General features: G+C 45.9%; 2 protein-coding genes across 3 annotated transcripts; both read right to left on the bottom strand.

Moving 5' to 3' along the window:
• Positions 1 to 5,746: 5,746 nt before the first annotated feature.
• On the bottom strand, positions 5,747 to 6,247 carry LOC120668126. Its single transcript, XM_039948055.1, has one exon. The coding sequence runs from the start codon at positions 6,178 to 6,180 to the stop codon at positions 5,944 to 5,946; it is 237 nt and encodes a 78-aa protein (XP_039803989.1). The 5' UTR covers positions 6,181 to 6,247; the 3' UTR covers positions 5,747 to 5,943.
• An 814-nt stretch (positions 6,248 to 7,061) lies between these two features.
• On the bottom strand, positions 7,062 to 16,540 carry LOC120664383 (paired amphipathic helix protein Sin3-like 3). 2 transcript variants are annotated; one of them, XM_039943577.1, is made up of 20 exons: positions 15,805 to 16,540; positions 15,624 to 15,722; positions 15,389 to 15,547; positions 13,946 to 14,213; positions 13,672 to 13,805; positions 13,453 to 13,528; positions 13,312 to 13,341; positions 12,973 to 13,223; positions 12,742 to 12,896; positions 10,934 to 11,058; positions 10,570 to 10,824; positions 9,786 to 10,451; positions 9,616 to 9,689; positions 8,756 to 9,379; positions 8,576 to 8,676; positions 8,366 to 8,504; positions 8,140 to 8,292; positions 7,760 to 7,923; positions 7,570 to 7,681; positions 7,062 to 7,388 (listed from the first exon to the last, which is right to left on the bottom strand). In XM_039943577.1, exons 1-20 carry the CDS (start codon positions 16,141 to 16,143, stop codon positions 7,236 to 7,238), a joined length of 4,077 nt encoding a protein of 1,358 aa, XP_039799511.1. In that variant the 5' UTR covers positions 16,144 to 16,540; the 3' UTR covers positions 7,062 to 7,235. The 2 variants fall into 2 exon arrangements, with proteins under 2 accessions (XP_039799511.1, XP_039799510.1); XM_039943576.1 differs by having other exon boundaries at positions 9,616 to 9,704; positions 15,805 to 16,510.
• Positions 16,541 to 19,389: the final 2,849 nt, after the last annotated feature.

Genomic DNA, 19,389 nt, shown 5'->3' with positions numbered 1-19,389 from the left:
ACGGGGAAACAAGAACATTGTTGAGACGAATGGGAAAGGAAGATGTTGGAATGATGGCGGCCGCCGAGTGTGACACTGGCAGCTGCGCGCTGTTTCCGACGATGATGGAGGTGGGGAGCTGAAGAGGGCGAACAGAGTGGAGGTTACCAGGACTGGACGCGATGTGGGTGGAAGCGCCGGTGTCGAGGAACCCGTCACAGGAACTTGGCGACGGCTGCTGGTGCGTGCTGACGCCGGCGGAGTTGAGCGCGGCAAGGAGCGCGCTCTGGTCCCAGGTGTTGGAGCCCGGGTGCTGATGCTGGGCCGTCATCGCGCTGTTGGGCTGGAACGGCGGGCGGGGGCCCAGCACGCCGGCACCGGGGGCCCGGAAGGGCATGGGCCATGCCTGGACCAGCCCGGTCCACGGATTATATCTGGCCGTCCAGGTCGGGGTAGACTGTGGAGCGGTGGCTTGACGGTGTGGTGGGGGGCGGCGCCGGAGCTGACGGTCGGCGAGGATGTGCCGCCAGAGCCGGAGTTGGTGGAGCCCTTGGAGCGCTGCTTGGTGCTTCTCTTGGAGCGGTTGGAACCGCCCCCAGAGCCGGATCGGGGGCCGGAATCCCCGGAGCCGGTGTTGGGCGCAGAGGAGCCGCCGCGGCCGGCATAGAAGGCGTGGCCGGCCTGCGTCTTGGCGTCGTGATCATCGCTGGCTTCCTCCAGGAGCAGGTACGACATAGCACTACGGAAAGTGTGGGGTGGGGACTTGGATTTGATCACCGGCTTGACATGGCGATACCTGGGACTGAGTCCTCGGAGGAGATTGAGGACTTGGCTGGGTTCGGAGACGGGATGGCCGACCTCGCATAGTTGGTCAGCAAGGAGCTTGAGCTTGGTGCAGTAATCTTGGATGGAGAGGTCGCCCTGTTGAACGCTGCGAAACTCAGCCTCCAGAAGAACGGCGCGCTCGAGTTCGTTGTCGCGGAAGTGGCCCTCGACGTCGGACCAGAGGGAGAACGCCGTGATGCGGGGCTTGTGGACGAGGTCGAAGGCGGGCTTGGAGATGGTGGTGTAGATCCAGTTGACGAGGCAACTGTCGATTTGACGCCATTCAGCGGTGCGCTGGATCATCGGCGTGGGGTAGCGGACATGGTCGTCGAGGCCGAACTTGCCGAGCACCGAATCGAAGAGGCAGCGCCATTGGCTGTAGTTGGCGTCATGGAGGTCGAGGAGAACGGGGACATGGGAACGGATGTTCACCGTCTGAAGGACGGCGGCGGACGCTGGCTGGGGAGGAGCATAGTCAGAGAGGTCGTCGGAGGAAGCAGAGGAATAAGCCGGCGAGTGAGCCATGGAAGCGGAAGTGGTGGCGAACGGATTGGACAGGGCAGATCCGTCGGTCACTGATACCATGAAGGAGGGAAACACTGGAGATAGATCAACTGCACACCTTGTATTGATCATGAGTTACATACTTATACATGCTCTGGGTCATGGCCGGAGCGAGTCAGGCGGTAGCGAGCGCTAGGCGAGCGGACGACGTGCGCGCGGCTGCGCGTGATCTGCGGAGAGCGTGTCTCACGGGCGTGCGAGGGCGCAGGGTGCGCGCAGCCGTGCCGTTGTGGAGAACGCGTCTTCGTGCAGAGCGTGCCCGCGAACGCGCGGAGCGCGGCCATTGCGCCGAGAAGTAAGCCAGCCGTTCAACAGACAACATCAGAACTGTTTGTTTTGCTTGCTTGCAGTGACTCCGTAGCAGTGGAAACCTGTCCAAGAGACATTCATCACCAATCCAGACATCATTCCAAAACGATGTGGAGCGTCCATCCCCAACGTTAACAGTGGTGATTGCCTGATAGAGTGGCAGCAGGCTGCGCAGCATTTCCCAGTGCGAGTCAGCGATTTCCCCCTCCAACGTAGCTAAGCAGACATTTTGCCGAACCCATTTCGCCCACGACGATTGGGTATTGTTGTGCAGTTTATGCAGCAGCTTGAGCAGCAAACAGGTGTTCTGCACAGCCAGGTCTCTGATGCACAGCCCTCCTTTGTCGCGCGGCTGACGGACCTTGTCTCATGCCATCAGATAGTTAGCGCCACTTTGAGTCTGCTTCTCCAGTCCAGAGGAAGCTCCTCCGACGCTTGTCAACCCCAGTGATTACCCCCAGTGGCAACAGCATGGCCATCATGACATAGGATAATTGGCCATCTAAAACAGCATTTATCAGCACCATTCTTCCCATCGGATTGAGGAGGGATTGAGGAGGGACGCCTGCCAACCAGCCAGGTAGCGATCTACCTTGCAGATGTAAGGATCAAAGCAAGAAAGCGGCAGACCCGGATAGGCTTGAGGAAAACCTTCCCGGCGGCAGCCCAGCACATCAATGCATTGTGGTATGAGGTCCTCGCCCATATGCATGGGCACAGCGGTGCTCTTGTGGTAGTTGATGTGTAAGCCGGTAGCAGCCGAGGACTGATCCAAGATGACCTTCAGATTCCGCACATCACTCAGCTCGCCCCGGAGCAAGATGAGCGTGTCGTCGGCATATTGCAACATAGGGTAAGGACACCGTGGATCCAGTGGGTTGCGCACCGAGCTCGCTTGCTTGATCAGAGCCTGCAAGACGTCAGCCACGAGCAGGAACAAGTATGGGGACATGGGGTCTCCCTGCCGAAGTCCACGCTTGCAGCTTATCCACGGGCCAAGGCAGCCATTCACCAGGACTGCAGTGAGAGAGGTTTGCAATAACATTTGAACCCAGGAACACCACTTCGGCTGAAATCCTCTTGACTGCATTACTTGCATGAGGCAATCCCAGTTCACAGTATCAAATGCTTTGGCGAAATCCAGCTTGAGCACAAGGGTAGGTACTTTCCTCTTGTTGCACACCTGAAGTAACTCGGCAGCATAGACAAAGTTTTCCGCAATAGTCCGGCCTTTTAAAAATCCTGTTGGAGTCTTGTGGTCAGTAGTTTTGCAGCAATCTTGACACTGCAATTTTTGCAGGCAAATGGGCCTGAAGGCATCCACAGCCACTGCACCCAGCTTCTTCGGTATCAGGACCATAAACGAGCGGTTAACCCGCTCCAACTGAGCACTGCCATCATAGAATGCATGGAGGAAGTCCATTACCTCAGCTTTAACCGTGGACCAGGCAGCAGCATAGAAACTGGGGCCAAATCCATCCGGGCCAGGAGCGCTGCAGCGGTTCATGGAACGAACCGACTGCAAAGCCTCCGCTGCCGTGAACGGCTCAGTAAGCCGCGTGCTCGCAGCCGGGCGCCCCGCATAGAGCACAGTGAGGTCGAAGGAGAACGTGCTGGACCCCGGCTCCCCCATGATCTTCTGGTAATGTGCCGTAAGGGCTGCAATCTTCCCATCATGGGAGGTGACCTGCAGTCCATCCACTTCCACAACCTTGACCGTGTTCCGTCGCATGCGCTGGGTCGCATGAGCATGAAAGAACTGGGTATTTGAGTCGCCCTCCCGCAGAGCTTTCTGTTTGCCACGCTGCTTCCAATAAGCAGCACGCTCCCTGATAACTTGAGCAAGGCAGGCGTGGCAAAGCTCGCGGACCTCAATTTCCTGCGTACTCGCGTGCTTTCTTCTCATGTTCAGAAATGTTTAGTACTCGAGTTCCTCGTCGTTTAGTTTCTTCTGGTGCGTGGTGCCGTTTCTTCTCATACTGAAGCTGTCAGAGGCGCATGAATCTGAATGTCGGAGAACTATATACGCGGGCAACAGAGTTGAGTGAGCTTCAAGCTGGGACAAGATTGTTGAGGTGAATGCGGTCGATTTTGAAATGCACATTTCATTTCCAAGCTCACTGCGTAATCATACGTGGGTGACGTACCGCTTGGATGGCCAGCTGGGAGTGCTCGGCGAGCTTGGAATGGGACGATAAACTCGGGGTGGTGGACGCCAGCGTGCTTTGCGGCGCCCAGCTCCGGAGCGCAACGGCGACGCCCGCGCTGTGGTGGAAACCGGCGTGTCCGAAGCTCCAGGCCGCCATGGTGCTGACCGCGCCGTCGAGAGAGCCCTCTCCTTCCCAAAGAGGACGTCGCCATTCTCGCGCGATCCGCCGCTGCCATCAGCCTCCCGAGAACGGTAACGACCAAGTCAGGCCGCGGCTCTGCCGGATCCGAGCCGCACATATCCGATCGAACGGTCTCCAGGTACCATAAGGGGTGGACGGTAAGTGAAATATCGTCCACCCCCGACCTGGGTTCGTGCCTCGGCTCGCCAGAGCGCCGCCGCGTCCCCACCGCATACCTGACACGGTTGCGTCGGCCACCGGAATAGTTAGAGGTGCAGGCACTGACCTACAACACGGGCGACCACGGCGCGCGGCTTCGCCGACGCCGTCCTGTGCCATGTGTTCGTGCACAACGCCGATCCCGACTCCATGGCGCCGATGCCGATGAGATGACGCACGGTGTTTGGCTCCGGCGGCTAGACATCGGGAGACCCGGCCGGGCGTCCGCGGCCGCGGGGAAGGCAAAGACCCCAAGTTCAGGGTCTTTACCAAACGGAACGTCGTTGCTTGAAGCCTTTGGCGTGATGCAGAACAATCTGAATTTTACTCATTCTGAAACGACTGAAAGCGATCTGCACAACAATCAGAATTCAGACGCTGTGCTGTCGCTCACCGTTGACTGCCCCGGGTCGCCGCCGCCGCAAGCCTCGAGTAAACGGGAACGCGATCCTGTCGTCAGCACTACTAAGCGAGGATTGCGCCGGCAGGGGCAGCCGATGAGGCCCTGCCGAGCAACCCCAAGCAACGCCGCCGACGTCGAGGCCTTGGAGATCACCGTCCTGAGGAGCATGGTCCTGGACCAGGCACAGCCTCTCGGGGTCGGAGTTGACCTCGGACGCCGCGTCATCCACGGCACACGGCAGGGATGAGGATCATCATGCAGGTCCGTAGGTCCCTTGCGTGTGGCGTCGGCTGTCGCCGCCGTTGACCCGCCCGGGTGTCTGTCCAAGGACGCGGCGGCGCGACTGCCGGCGTCCTCGAGCAGCGTGGCTGCCATCGAGCTCCGCCGCTCGCCATCCTGGCGCGACCGCGCGATGCGCCTGACCTCCGGCTCCCGTCCTCCCGAGGCCGGAAACGACCAAGTCAGACCGCGACCCTATCGAATCTGGACCGCAAGTTTAAAAAAAAAAGAATCTGGACCGCACACGTCGGATCAAACGGTGCCCACGCCCCAAGGGGTGGACGGTAAATGAAATACCGTCCACCCCCCGACCCCGGCATGGCCTTCCACCAGCGCCGCCTCACCTTCATGCCCCGGCTCGCCACGCCGCCGCCGCTACCCGCCTCCATATCCTTGTTCCCAGCGGCCGACATCCATGGCGCCGCGCCATCTGCGGCAACATCGACTGCAACTGATGCCGCGGCTCAGTAGTCATCTCCTCTGACGTACCGCAATTGGTTGCAACTGAAAACTCGGTCCGCTGATGGTGCAGGCGGCTACGAACTGCGAGGGGCGAGCAACGCATGACGCCCCTGTGCAACCCCAGCTCCCTGCCTGCACAGTTTTCAGGATCAGACTTCATTCCAAGTCCACTGATGTGTGTGCTGACTGATGCTGAGTGCTTCGAGCTAGAAGAAGAAGAAGAAGAAAAGTTACTGCTCCCTTCAGTCATGAAAGAAAGACATTCAGAAACCGAACTGCACTGCACTGCATGCAGGCCAGATAGTTTTTGTCCTGAACATTGGAGGTGATAATAACAGGGAGCGTTCGAGGTGATAATATCTTTACAGATGAGATGAACAACAATAACGAAATTTTACCATATCATGAAAAGTAGACAAACAACCTGGTAATTGATACACAGAAAAACAGTGGAAACCATACAAGGAAAACAAAAGACACACGCATAATAATGTACTCTCTGGACCCGATCCGCTTGTGTAGCAAGCAACAATATGGTAGGAACGAGGTGCAGCATGCATGTAACTACGGGCGTCACTCGTCGCTGGCCGACGGTCCCGGCGCTGGCGCCGGCACCGGCGCGTCGGACGACGAGAGCTTCATGTCCGCGTAGACGACCCGGCCTTCGTCGCCGCTGCTCGGCGCGTCGCCGTCGACGCTCATCACATGGGCGTCGTCCTTGGCGGAGGCGGGCGCGGTGAGGAGGCCGAGGAGGAGCAGCCCCACCAGGGCCAAGCTCAGCGTGGCCGGGCGCAGCTTGCCGCCTGACATCTCTTTATTATTATTTTCTCTGACGATGCCTTCGTCGACTCGATCGATCGATCTTCAGGTCGCGCTGTGCTTGTGTTCCTGTAGTTCAGGAGACGAAGCAGCAGGTTTGGATTTATAGTGACGGAGGCAGGGGTCCTTTTGTGGTGTTGGCGTGAAAATGGGGGCCCTGTTCGTCCTAATTTTGGGAGCCACCCATGCAGCCTTCCATCTGTCGTCCATCACCAGCTCTGAACAGGTCTTTCACAGTACAGGTGTAGTGCTTGGCATCGTTTTTGACAGCGTACCATTGCAATATGATCTCTAAACGTCTCCTGTTCTTACTTCTTGGAGTTGGTTTGGATGCATTAAAAATTGAATACTAAACTTTAGCATCTATTAGACTATTATCACCCGTACGTGCTTGCTAAATTTTTAAAGCTTGGCTAAAGTTTAATCCACCGTATTAGAATTTCTATTTGGATGAACTAGAAATCTAGCACTTCGATGTAAACACCCCCTTAGTCTCATGCTACAAGTATTAACTCAGTCTCATACTACTAGTATTATCTCGAAAACTTCAGACAATTGCACCCATTGTCTGTGGGAACTTGCACTTCTTATACATTGTCCCCACTCTCTCAAATGTTGCCACAAAGTTTGTGCTTCCATTCCATCAAGAGCATGTATTGCAATAATTGTCGTTATTGACACGCTGTTTGTACACGGCGTGGATTGACATCGGTTGTAAAATAAAAATAACAAGAACATATTACGTTTCGAGGGGGGAATAAACTCGGGCAGTTCAAATGTGTTCACCTCCAGCCCCCCTGAACAGCCTGGGAGACTGAAAAAACAAGCGCTGAATCTAATCCACAGTCAGGTGCACGTTGATAACTGCTAGGAGAGCAAATCACAAAGAATCATTAAACAGATAATGCTGGGCCGCAAGCATATATATTCCAGTAAAGTGGCAAATTTGAAACAACAGCACTTTCTTTTTCTCGAACAACAGTACTCATAAGGCTCCCCAACTGTACATGCCATTATAATAATTACCCTAATTCTGCCACAAGACCCTACGGCCTGTTGAGAAATCTATGAAATTCTTGTGATTTTACAGTGCAAGTTTTCGCAAAATTTGCCTTTGAAGGCATGGTTCCACTAGATGGAGCTCTCCTCCTCTTTCTCATACGAAATAAGAAATCCTCGGTGTCGAGGACATAGGAAACCTGCAAATGTGATATCATATTCAGGCACTCAAAAAATATTTATGGTGATAAAATACTGCTAGCCCATGGCCAAAACAATAGCAGACAATGAAAAGAGTCAGTAGTGTCTACGAAATAGACAAAAGAGTGACTCTTAGACTATGCAATACATAACTTTGTATCCCACTAAACTTGTATGTACCTTCGAGGTTTTGCAAGATATCTTGCACTCAAGACCATTGACAAACATGATATTGTCCATGGTCTTCAATGAAGCTGGGGAATCATCATTTCCCCCTTGCTTCCGCTTATTCCTGGAATAAAGATGTCAAATCACGAATGCGAACAAGGAAAATGAAATTGAGGGGTTCATTATACTGCCAGGATAGTACCTCCTAAGGAAGACATCATCAACCAATTTGCTATCTGGAATACTTGACAGATAATCATTATAAAGATATTGTGAAAAGGTTGGATCAAATGTGACGGCGGTCACTTCGGGTTTTTCATTCCCATAGTCCATGAGCTGAACAGATAATCTTGTAGGATTTGAATGCTGCAGATTGCAACAGAAATTGTCTGATCAAATAGCTGCAAGATCAAACATGCAATGTACAAAGTAATTGATGTCCTCCCTCCCTCCCTCATGTATAGTAAGATACAAAAATTCTTCAGAGAGACATTGCATTGCATGATACGCTAAGTAAAAAGTGCAAGTATATTTATGGAAGACATACGAAATACAGTGTACAGATACTGAAATGGAACTTACACATTCAAATCGGTATATGCTCTCATCATGGAGAAGGACACGTGCATTTTCATGATATACCAGATCAAGGAATCTCCCAGGAGACCTGGACTTTTCATACAGATAAAGCTGGAGAAGCTTGCTGTCCATTTCATCAGATGCTACTACTTGAAGCTGCAGACGAGCAGAAAAAAATGTATTTATTATTTGTGGTGGTAAAATAGATATGGTCTCTGAGACAACTTGCCTGCTTCACAACTTTGTATATCAGTTTATCTAAAGTAAATAGAACATATGATTGAGTCCCAATGATGGAGCGGCAGTCATCTTCAAATTTGGTGCTGTCAGAAGAACCATCAAGCAAGCTGTATAAGGCACTGATAAACCTGCACTAACAATACATTAGCCATATACAACAGGACATGTTTCCATGAAAGCAGAGTATTGAGCATATTACTTCGAATATTGGTCTGAAGATTTTGTATCCTTTGAAGCCTTCCACTTCTTCTCTGATGTGGAAGAGTTTGTCTTAGCTGACAATATTCTCTCATATAAGACCTAAAATCAATACAAAATTAGCCAAGGAGACCACATAGGCACATACAGCAGATAATGCGAGATTATTGAAGAAACTAACCTGATGTAGCCTGAACAGAACATAAAAAGAATCATTTCCGTAAAATATATGTGTATCTTTATCGTGATTTTGTAATGTCGAGGCAACATACTTGTAAAGTGGTTTAACTGTGCTGTGCAAACGTTCTGGAAATGGCAGTGATATTCCTACATCCAGATCTTGTGCATCCGTAACCTCTGCCCCACCCTCACTTTGGGCATTTGTATCAGGGTCCATATCATCCTCTTCTTCCTCATGATCTTCTCGAGAAAATTCCTCACCACCACCAGATTCGCTGCCAGAGGCATCTTCACCAGCCTCAGATGCATTTTCACTATCCTCTGTAGACCTCTGGGCACTCTCATCACCTTCATCATCTGCATCAGCATGATTCTCGCCAGCAAACTTGACAACTTCCTTATGTCTGCCCTGGAGAGGTCTGCAGGCTGAACCTTCCTTTATTTTAGAAGTTCCATCTGAAGCTTCAACTTGGAAAACACCAAAGTTTTCCTCTTCAAAATCACCATTAGGAGATAATTCACCCTCTTCTCTTTCTGGCTTTAAATTGTTGTGTGAACCAGAATATTTATTAAATGGATTAGCACCCACTCCATACAAAGATTTGACCGTCCCAGCTTCTCTTTTCTGTTGAAATGATAATGCTTATATTAAAAAAATTAAATGAATTTCCTCGATGCTCTTCAAGGAAACAAAAATGATGTGAAACCCTGATATTCTAACACTTCCTATTTCTAGCTTTCATGCCTTTTTTTTCTTTCACCATGCATGCTTGAATTGAGCATCGAAAAACAAAGATGGGAATAACGCAGTTATAGAACAGTCATGGAAAGAAAATAGACCCAGTTTAAGAATGACCATACCCTTGTAGACGGAATTGTTTCATTCCCACCCTTCAATTCGACCACAGCCTTTGCTCCAGCAGAGGTAGTATTACCTAAACCATTGAGAACTGGGTAATTAAATGGCAATCAATTATAAGCTATGAAACAGTGTAAGGTAGCTACAAAGGGTGATGAATAGACAGCTAAACCTGGTCCAAGGTCCATATTTGCTCTACACTGATTTTTTTCAGTTGGAGAAAGATCAGTGTTTCCCACATTTCCTTTAGTGGAGATGTTTTGTAAAGTAGCTACTTTGCCAGCTGCAGAACTGGTGTTTTGAACTCTTCCATGCAGTGCAGCGTTTGGTAGTTCCTCACCTCTGCCGAAAGTTTGGTCACCTTCATGGGAACAATCTTGGGCATCTGCTGTAGCTTCATTTACAAATATAGCACGAGGAGGTTGTACACATTCCTTTAGAATATTGCCATCACCATTGGCAGGCTTAACAGCAACTGTACCATTTGGTGTTGCATTATTTCTTTTCTCACCGCATGCCAAACTAGCTTTTCTGGTTCGACTCTTTGCTTTCACCATACCTGCATCTTCAGTGCCATGACCTCGATGTTGAATACCCAATATAGGCTCCAAAAATGTTGTCCAGATTCTCATCACTTTGTCAACTTGATCTGAAGAACTGCAGAGTTCTCCACAAGAGTATTTGATGATCTGGTAAAGATCTTCATGAATGTCTGAATCTACATATTCAAATGACACATTGGGAACTATAGGCCGCCTGTTGCCAGCTGCAACTGCAAGTAACACATCATCCCCCTTCCTTTTCTTCTCATTGATTTCTTTAATCTCAGCCAATAGAACTGTGCAAGGTCCATGAGGAAGTAGTTTAAGAGCAGGTAGCTACCAAAGGAAGGATAATACGAAATGAAATAGATTGTTTCAGCATTAATGCCTAGGAACAATAGAACATGTGCATACCTTTTGCGTTCAGATTCTTTGTATCTTGTTGTTTGAAATAGAAACTACGATGGTCAAGAGACTTGTGATAATTTTTTGCATATATTTCAGCCCAAATTTTATTAAAATCTGACTGGCACCTTGACCATTCCTCCTGTTTTTGTTTAAGCCTGGTTAAAATAACTGGTAATGCCACATCAGCGTTTTTGCGAAGAACATCCACAACATCAAGTCCATGGTCACCATATACCCGCTCAATGCACCTCATATTCAGAGCTAACAAGAGAAGCAAAAGTTCAATAATATTATTCAAAAAAAAAAAGAGAGAACCACTGCACACATAAGCATTTTGATGCAGGTCAATTGCACATAAGTAAATGCTTACTAGTTAAATGTTCATCGATGTCGATTGAGCTGTCTGGTTTAAGTGATTTGTCCATCTTTTCTACCAACTCTTCAACCCGCTTAATTGTGGAATTAACGGATTCCAACAGTATGTCCAGCTCAAACCTGAAATCACCATTACACAAGTTTTGAATATGATCTTGAGAGCTACTGCAACATGATAGAAAGACCATCAAGTACCAAGAAATGCCATTAACTAGATGTTACACTGCTATGATGAGTAACAGATTGCAGTAGAACAAGAAACAAAGGGTCAATATGTACTGTGCCTAATCTTGTATGTCAGATTTAAGTTACAGTCTCTGATGCACGGAAACGCCAGGGGGTAGCATATCCGTATCAGATACGAGTACATGTAGCCAAGCCATATTCCAAAAAACTGAATATGTACTGGCCTAGACATGTTTGAGCCGAGATCAGATACAGCCAAGTCAGACAATGCTTCACAGATATAGTACTTTGCTTGCCCAGCGTGCAAGTGCATCAATCTGCCTTGCAGCATGACCACAAGTGACATGATGCAATTGCTACTTCCTCTCGTCTTCATCGTCACCCTCGCTTCCTCTCTTGCTTCAACCCTCTGGAGCCGGTGGCCAGTGGATAGCCCCTTCACTGTGAAAAGCGACCACCAGCAAGCCATCGAGCCCCTTCTCCAACAAAAAGTGTCCATTCCTTACCTCATCTCAGTGGCCATGGTGAGTCTGCACTTCTCTCCTTTGTCTAGAATCTAGATCTACTTTTCCCTTCATCCAACATCTACAGCTTAGGCTTTTAGCTGTGTGTTGCCATCCTTGGCACCTGCCATCTCATGTTGTTTTAGGAGGCCATTGTGGAATCATGCCATTATTCTGAAGGAGTTTGTTGGAGGAAGCATGTGGTTCAAATGCAAATACGGTGATCTGGAATTCCAGGGATCCTATTGAAGAGTTAAAGCACATCTTCTCCATGTATCTAAGGCTGGGATAAAAGTGTGCCCAAATGTTTCTGCACCTTCAGCAGCTTCAAAATGAAACTGCAGAGGCTGAAGGAGAAGATCGAGTCCAAATTAGAATTAGGTTGTTATGTAAGTTGAACCTTCTAAATTTCCATTTGTTGAACTCATTGAACTTACTATTACTTTATTATTTATATATAATTTGTTAGTATTAAAATATACTAGCCATATCCCTGTATCATATCCACGTATCTGATACTCGTATCCATATACTCCCTCCTTCCCCGTTTATAAGGCATGGTGGAACATGACACGGTCTTCTAAACAACATTTTGACCATTTATTTATCATATATTATATCACTTTTGATTATAAACTTATAATCATTGTAAACTATATTTGATTATGAATCCAATCATATGAAATTTGCATTATAAAAACAAAAATTTAATAGTCAAATTATTGGTCAAAGATGAAAAAGTTTGAATCTTGATATACGTGTATGCCTTATAAACGGGGAAGGAGGGAGTATATGGAAGATAGGTTACCCTACTGAGTAACTGACTTGAAGTTCCCATAGCTAGCCTCTGCACTTTTAAGTAACAGTAACCCCCGAGGAAAAATCTAACCATCTACTGCTTGTGAACCAAAAACAGGTACCAATAAACATACTGGATTTACTAAATGTAATTATAACGCCATGATCGAGTTGTTTTTAAATGTAACAACAACTGTGCTATAGGTTTTTCTTTTAGAAATTAGATGTTTCAAATCTGGAAGTTGTCAACCAATACATTCAGTACTGCTATCTACAAACAAGTAGGCATAGTCAAACAAGGCATAAAACTCCATACCTGTCATCTTCACATCTAAACAAGCTTTCTTCATACTGATTTTTGCGCATGTGCTTAAATGAATAGTCTTCACTTCCAGAGGTCACTGATACCCAGAGATCATTAAGCACTTCAGCTCCAATGTCAGTCAGGTTGCTCGCAGGAGGCATTGGATACTGGATAGGAAATGTAAAAAACATGAGAAGACATGCAAGACATTATCATAAACTGCAAAGAGTTGGATTAGCTCACATTTTTAGGCAAAAGTCGGTAGCTTGGAGTGCACCGCTGACAGTTTGACAGATCAAGCTCTGATATTGGTTTGCATAAGTTATATTTTTCTTTGCTTGGGAATGCAGTAGCTTTGTGACTAGCTCCTTCCTTAGAATTGAATGGCGATGCTTTTTCAGGTTTTCCCCTTTCCTTATATCTCTCTTTCTCAGGATCTCCCTGCTCTTTGTCTCTCTCTTTTTCCACAATCTTATCTGTCCGTGATGTTTGCCCTTCATTCCAGAATACTAACATAAACATAAACATCCCTACAAAAGTACAAGAAATGAAATTACAAGTTTCACAGCCAGCTTCACTTACTTTCATTTAAGATTCCTTCCAGAAAGCCATCTGCAAAGTATAAGGACCATTTAGAGATTGAACAACACAATATATTCAAATATTAAATCACGGAAGTGCATCCAATAAAGTTGCATTCTCAAAAGGTAACATGTGACCCACCTATGTTTTCACAGTGTTCCAAGAATTCATTGAATCCACTCACAAGATCAGGGTAGTGCTGCAGTATGTCTTTCACCTGAAATCAGAAAATCTTTCCATGTTCAGAAAAATCAAAATAGATTTACCTATCCTAGCTGTCATATACTCATATAGAAAGTCCCATAGATCATTAGCTACAAACCAGAATCAGCTTTAAAAAATAATATCATCTGGGCTTACCAATCTTTTCAATTCACTTCTTGTAATAATTTCTTGGCTGTATATGTGAAGGCATTTCAAGAACTTTTGGTAAGCTTCAGGCTCTAGCTTCACCTTCACTTTTTTGCAAAAGTGAAACTCTTGTGTGTTTGAACCTGATTTAAAAACAGTAAGAGACGAATCAAGGTTCTAAAATGTCAAACATGTGGTGGGGTGGGGGAGGAGGCATAAATCAATTCAGAATGTATACATGGAGGAATCAACATAGTACTATCCAATATGGCAAGAGACTTACTTTTCAGTACATAATTATCATTCAATGATAAAGGAGAGATGCTAGGCCCCCCTAGTGTATCATCACCTGTACCCTCCACCTTTCTTTGTGGTTTACGGCCAGATAGCTCTCTATTGTCATATTTATCATTCCTTTCATAATCTCTTCTATCCTGATTGTGGCAGGCATTACGATTTTTCTCCTCAGTACTCCTCTCGACAACATGCTCAGAATCAGGGCGATCAACACTGGAGTCCGGATCAGCAGTTGGCGGAAAAGCTCTCTCCCTCTGCAAATAAAAAAAAAACACATACCAGAATTCTTTAAGGCTTTCTCCAACCATTCCCCCCATCCAACTCCCCCCAAACGTACTATTTACTATATTTTACTACCTCCCTCCAAAAGATTCCTCCCCCTATAACTCCTTCTCTCCAACCATTCCCCCCATATCTATTCCCTCTATATACTATCACTCATTAACTAACTATTTATTTATCGTTTTTGAATTTTAAAAAAATCATACAATATTTGTACTGTCATAATACGCATTATCATCATATTACGGAGCTCAAACGAGATTAATATCATGAAGAAACAGTGTGATTAGAGATATAGGGGGAGTTGAAACTCACTCTATATATGGAGGGAGTTTCAACTCCCCCCGTATATAGGGGGAGCTGTGGGGGGAGCCGTTGGACCGCTCGCTCCCCCCAAAGCCCCCCCTACGTAGGGTGGGGGGCCTTATACGGTGCCCCGTTGGAGAACGCCTTAATAGGTTTAATAATTCTAGGTATATATGCAGGAACAAGAGACAAAAGGAAAGAACAGAAGCGAAGAAAAGAGTATAGCCAAGGGAACCTAAATAGACAAAATTATTCCACACACTTCCATGTTTTATTTGTGCACCACGACCCACAAGTACAGCGCACAACTTTTCATTGGCTTATGCTTATCCTAAAACACAAGTAGAAAAAAAGTTTTATCCACATTACATCTCATTAATTTCATCAAACATGGCAAGACAGTCAGTGAAGCTGGTAGTAACGGAAAAAATTTCTTAATTTCATCAAACACAGCAAGACAGACAGTGAAACTGGTAGTAACGGAAAAAATATATCTCCCAAACAAAACACTTTAGTCATGGAAAAACTCTCAGCTAACTGGTATTCCATCCATCCATCCGTCCGTCCGTCCATCAATGTAAAGTGTTTTCTAATTTGAAAGTCAAATTGTAATGTTTGACCAACAATTTGCCAAATTATGTACTCATTTAGTGCACAAACGTTGCATCAGCAGATTTGTATTCAAATGAATTGTATGATTATGTAAGAGAAATTAAAGACTAGAATCTACTTATGAAGACTTTGTCCTAAAAAAAATACAACCAACAGCGATGGACGGAGGGAGTATATAGCAACCGAAGCACTTGGAAATGAAGAAAGATGGTTTTATTTGTAGATTCACCTTGATGTTCTGAACACTCCTAGCAGAATGCATTGTGGTGTTCTTCTCATCATGTCTGACTCTAGAGACGGTGGCTGCCTGTGGAGGCGTGGGGTTTTCAGGCAAGAAGCGCTTGAACTCCTCAAGCAAATCAGGATGGCCATGTAACAGTGTCGCGACCTGTGGCGGAAGATAAGTGGTGAGGCAGAATTATGCATTGGCATGCACAAGGACATGTGGAGAACAGGCACGGTACCTCCTCATAAACATCTTGGATGGGCTTGTTATGCATGCGGTACATGTTGAGGATTCCGAGGAATGACTTGTAGACATGGTCCTCCTGCTGGAATCGGCTCTGTGGCGGAGAGTCAAGTTAATCAGATGGATGGTTTGCGGAGGCAAAGAGGGAATGGGATCGCAGATGAATGATACGGAACCTTAATCTTGTTGACAAAGCTGATGGCCATGGAAAAATCGACGGGCTTCTTGTCGAGATCCTCATGCTTGATCTCGTACCCCTTGGGGAGGAAGGCGTTGAAGCCGAGGATCAGGTCGGAGTGGCCATGGAACAGGGTCTTGACGCGGAGGATGACGCCGCCGGTGTCGATCTTGTTACTCTTGAAATCGCGCATGACCTCGAGGAACTCGTCGTACTTGTGGCGCCTGTCCTGGAACTTCTCCTTGACGTTCTTGAGGTAGGTGAGGGCGTCGCTGGTGGTGAGGTTCCCCTGCGACGGCGGTGGCGGTGGCGCCGGCGCCGGCGCCGGCGGCGCCATGTGGAATGGAGTGTGGGTGGGGAGGGGGAGGGAATGGGATCACTCCTTTAGTCCTCTTTCTCTCGAAGACGAGACTGGATTGGATTGCGAAGGCAAGGCACCCCGCCGTCGTCCAATCCAACCCACCGCCACGGCGGCTCCGGCGGCACCTGACGGCGCGAGGCCCAGATGGATCCGACGCCGGACTCCCAACTGGTACGATCGAGCCCTCCCCGTCTCTCTCCTGCTCTCCTCCAGTACTCCCTCTCCTCTCCCAAATCGCCAAAGGAGAGCCGATTTATTCACGCCGGATGGCCGACGACGCAAAAAGGAGGGAGTGCGGAGAGGTAACCGAAACGCTTCCCCCTCTCCTCTTCCTCTCCGACTCCGCTCGTCAGTTCAGCGGCACTCCCGCGCCACGATTGATCTGGGCCGTCCGATCGAAGAGCTGGCCCACAGATTCATCCAAGAGGGGAACTCGTTTTTTTCTCCTCATCAAATTACGAATTTTTATTTTATCACGCCTATAAAAACAGGTGACTAAAATTCGCGAAACCCTAGGCCCACCGTATTTGAAGGTCACGTTTTGTGCGCAAGTGAGTGTCACAGTATTGGAAAGAAAGTAAAAGCTTCTTTTCTTAGAACAAAAAATTAGAGTTTCTTCCTTGACAATAAATAAGTCCTCTATTTTTCATTGGCTATAAAACTCTGCTTCCTTTTTATTGCCCAATTTATGCGTTTCTATCATCCAAATCATGATAACGTCTTTTTTGTTCATGTACTTTCATTATCTCAATCTCTCTTCTGGGACAACCATCCGCATTATACGCGTAAGATCCATACGTTAGCGTACGTACATACATATATATATACATACATATATATACACACATATACATATATGTATATATATACATATATGTACATATACATATATGCATAGGCTATGATGGAATGAGCACGGATGCTGAACAATAAATTCTACAAATCCGTTACTAATTCGGTTTCTTCTCAGGAAACTATGGCTTCCATAACTACTTACAATCCTTATTTATTATTCGGATATATATAGAGAGAACGGAAAAATCCTTTCTACACTCATCTATGTCATTTCTATACTATAGTCCTTCACCAGCTATGCTACATACACGAGGGAGAGAGAGCTAGCTTTATACTATTAAGTCACGTTGGAATATATGATGATTCAATAATAATGTAAAAGGATGACAATTGATATTAAGTATTGTATAAACTAATATGGATTCCTAAGATAAATGTAGTCTTTTTTAGATATGTGGGCTAAGCCTAACTATTTATGAAATTAAGGAAAAAATATCATCTTAGGCAAAAAAAAAAACATCGCTTGCAAGCTTATATTGACTAACAAATTTAAGATATACCATCTATCTCGTAGAAATTCTACTTGGAATAGTGCCATGTGCATGATGCATGCTCGCATTCCTTTCCAAGAAAAATAGATACTAGAAAAAACAATTGCAACTACCTCAGTTATACTTATACCACGGAGTGCTAGCCTAATACGGTCGGTATTATTTAGTACTACGTAGTATATAATAACTTTTAAAATCTACGTACTAACAGAACCGCTACATCATTATCAATAAAAAAGAGAGAAAATTCGCTATTTGGCACTAGCAAAATTGAGAATTTCTTATTTGATACTAAAAATTTTAAATTCTCTATTTAACACTGAGTTAAACTTCCATTCCTTATTTGACACTTTTGTTCATTCCACCAGTTAACTTAGACGAACAATAATGTGTGAGATCACAGCTCTCTTTACTTTTCTAGAATAAAACAACTATCAAATTACCTCTAAACTTTATGAAACTTTTTGTATAAAAGTACATAAGTAGCATTTAAGGTCTTGACACTAAAATTCACTAAATTGGGCTACTTTTGAAAATTATCTAAATTTTTAAGGTACAAAAATACTAACAAAAAATTATGCAAAAATACCTAATATTCCTCTAGTGGGATAAACTAATTTATAAAAATACATTATATCATAAGTCACAGATAAAATTTGAAATTCTTAAATAATAATAAATTTAAAGTTGTTTCACAAAAGTAAAATTTAAAATTATTTCAAGGTCCTTCATGATTAAAAATAATTCTACAAATGATTTAAATCCATGATAGAATTATCATGTATATTTTCAACATCTCTTAAAGTAATATTGTGCCTAATAAACTTAGATAGTCTTAAAAATAGTCTATTTTGGTAAATTTTAATATTGAAATTTTAAATTTTGTATAAGTGTTTTGTGGAAAAATAAGTTCACCTCCATTTGTTATATCTCTAATAGAATTTCATATGTTTTGGAGGTAATTTGGCAGTTGTTTTAGCTAAAGAAAAGGAGAAGAAAGTCCATATGTTATGTGAAATAACTAACGGAATTGACAGAAGTATCCCTATATACTATCCACGCACCAAAAGGTGCCCAAGGAGTGCGGCCACGTCGTTGGCCTTTGCCATCCATCGGACAGGTCGCCCACCTCCCCGTCTCCTCCGCTGGGCCGACCCCACCCACGGCCGTCCTTCTAAGGCCGACAGTTATGAAAACCAACCCTGAACCCCCAAACCATAACCCTAAGACTACCAACCTCCGATGCCACCCGTGGCTGGCGACAACCCCGCCATCGACCGCCCCGGCCACCTCCCGCCCGGTCGTCGCACTGAGAAGAAGGTGCTTGCCGGAGAAGATCGTCGGAGCTACTTCCTCTATTTTGTTACTTTTTTTTTACCTCAGCTGCTACTTTCTATTGTTGCAATGGATGTGCTGAAAGAAGTAACTGGAGGGGCTCTTGATTTAAGTCAAAATCAAGGGGTCTCTCAATGCAGCATTTACCTTTAGCGAAATCAACCCACAACCCAGCCTCCACTCTTAGGTGCTTTTGTGAAAAAAAAACCCACAAAACTTATCAAAATGAACCAGCAGTCCAACCTTACTTGTTTTGAAAATTTGCAAAGAAAACCTTCAATTTTAACAAAATCAACCCACTGTCCTGGTCCTCTCTTCAAATTTTTTTAGGAAGACCCTTTGCTTTTAATTTAATCAAATCACAACTCGTTCTATTTGTTACTTCTTCACGAGCAATACTATACATATAATTTATCGTTGTTCTTTCCCATCCGTCGGCAGGGCAGACGATTCAGATCATGCGAATTCTAGTTATTTTATAAAAAATCACTCAAACTTTAGATAAATCAAACCGTACTTCGGCCTCCTCTTTCAGGTTTTT

Source organism: Panicum virgatum, chromosome 3N, assembly GCF_016808335.1.
Source record: "Panicum virgatum strain AP13 chromosome 3N, P.virgatum_v5, whole genome shotgun sequence".
NCBI lineage: Eukaryota > Viridiplantae > Streptophyta > Magnoliopsida > Poales > Poaceae > Panicum > Panicum virgatum.
The sequence above is the reverse complement of the archived record's forward strand: the minus strand, read 5'-3'. Positions and strand labels throughout refer to the sequence as shown.

What these genes read in the sequence shown, in the direction of transcription:
- LOC120668126 (XM_039948055.1), bottom strand. Translation starts at nt 6,180, where the DNA reads ATGTCAGGCGGCAAGCTGCGCCCGGCCACGCTGAGCTTGGCCCTGGTG.
- LOC120664383 (XM_039943576.1), bottom strand. Translation starts at nt 16,143, where the DNA reads ATGGCGCCGCCGGCGCCGGCGCCGGCGCCACCGCCACCGCCGTCGCAG. An exon ending in GGAGTGTTCAGAACATCAAG is followed by an intron (nt 14,214 to 15,388) that starts GTGAATCTACAA and finishes TTTTATTTGCAG; the next exon opens with AGGGAGAGAGCTTTTCCGCC. An exon ending in TTTAGATGTGAAGATGACAG is followed by an intron (nt 11,059 to 12,741) that starts GTATGGAGTTTT and finishes TGGTGATTTCAG; the next exon opens with GTTTGAGCTGGACATACTGT.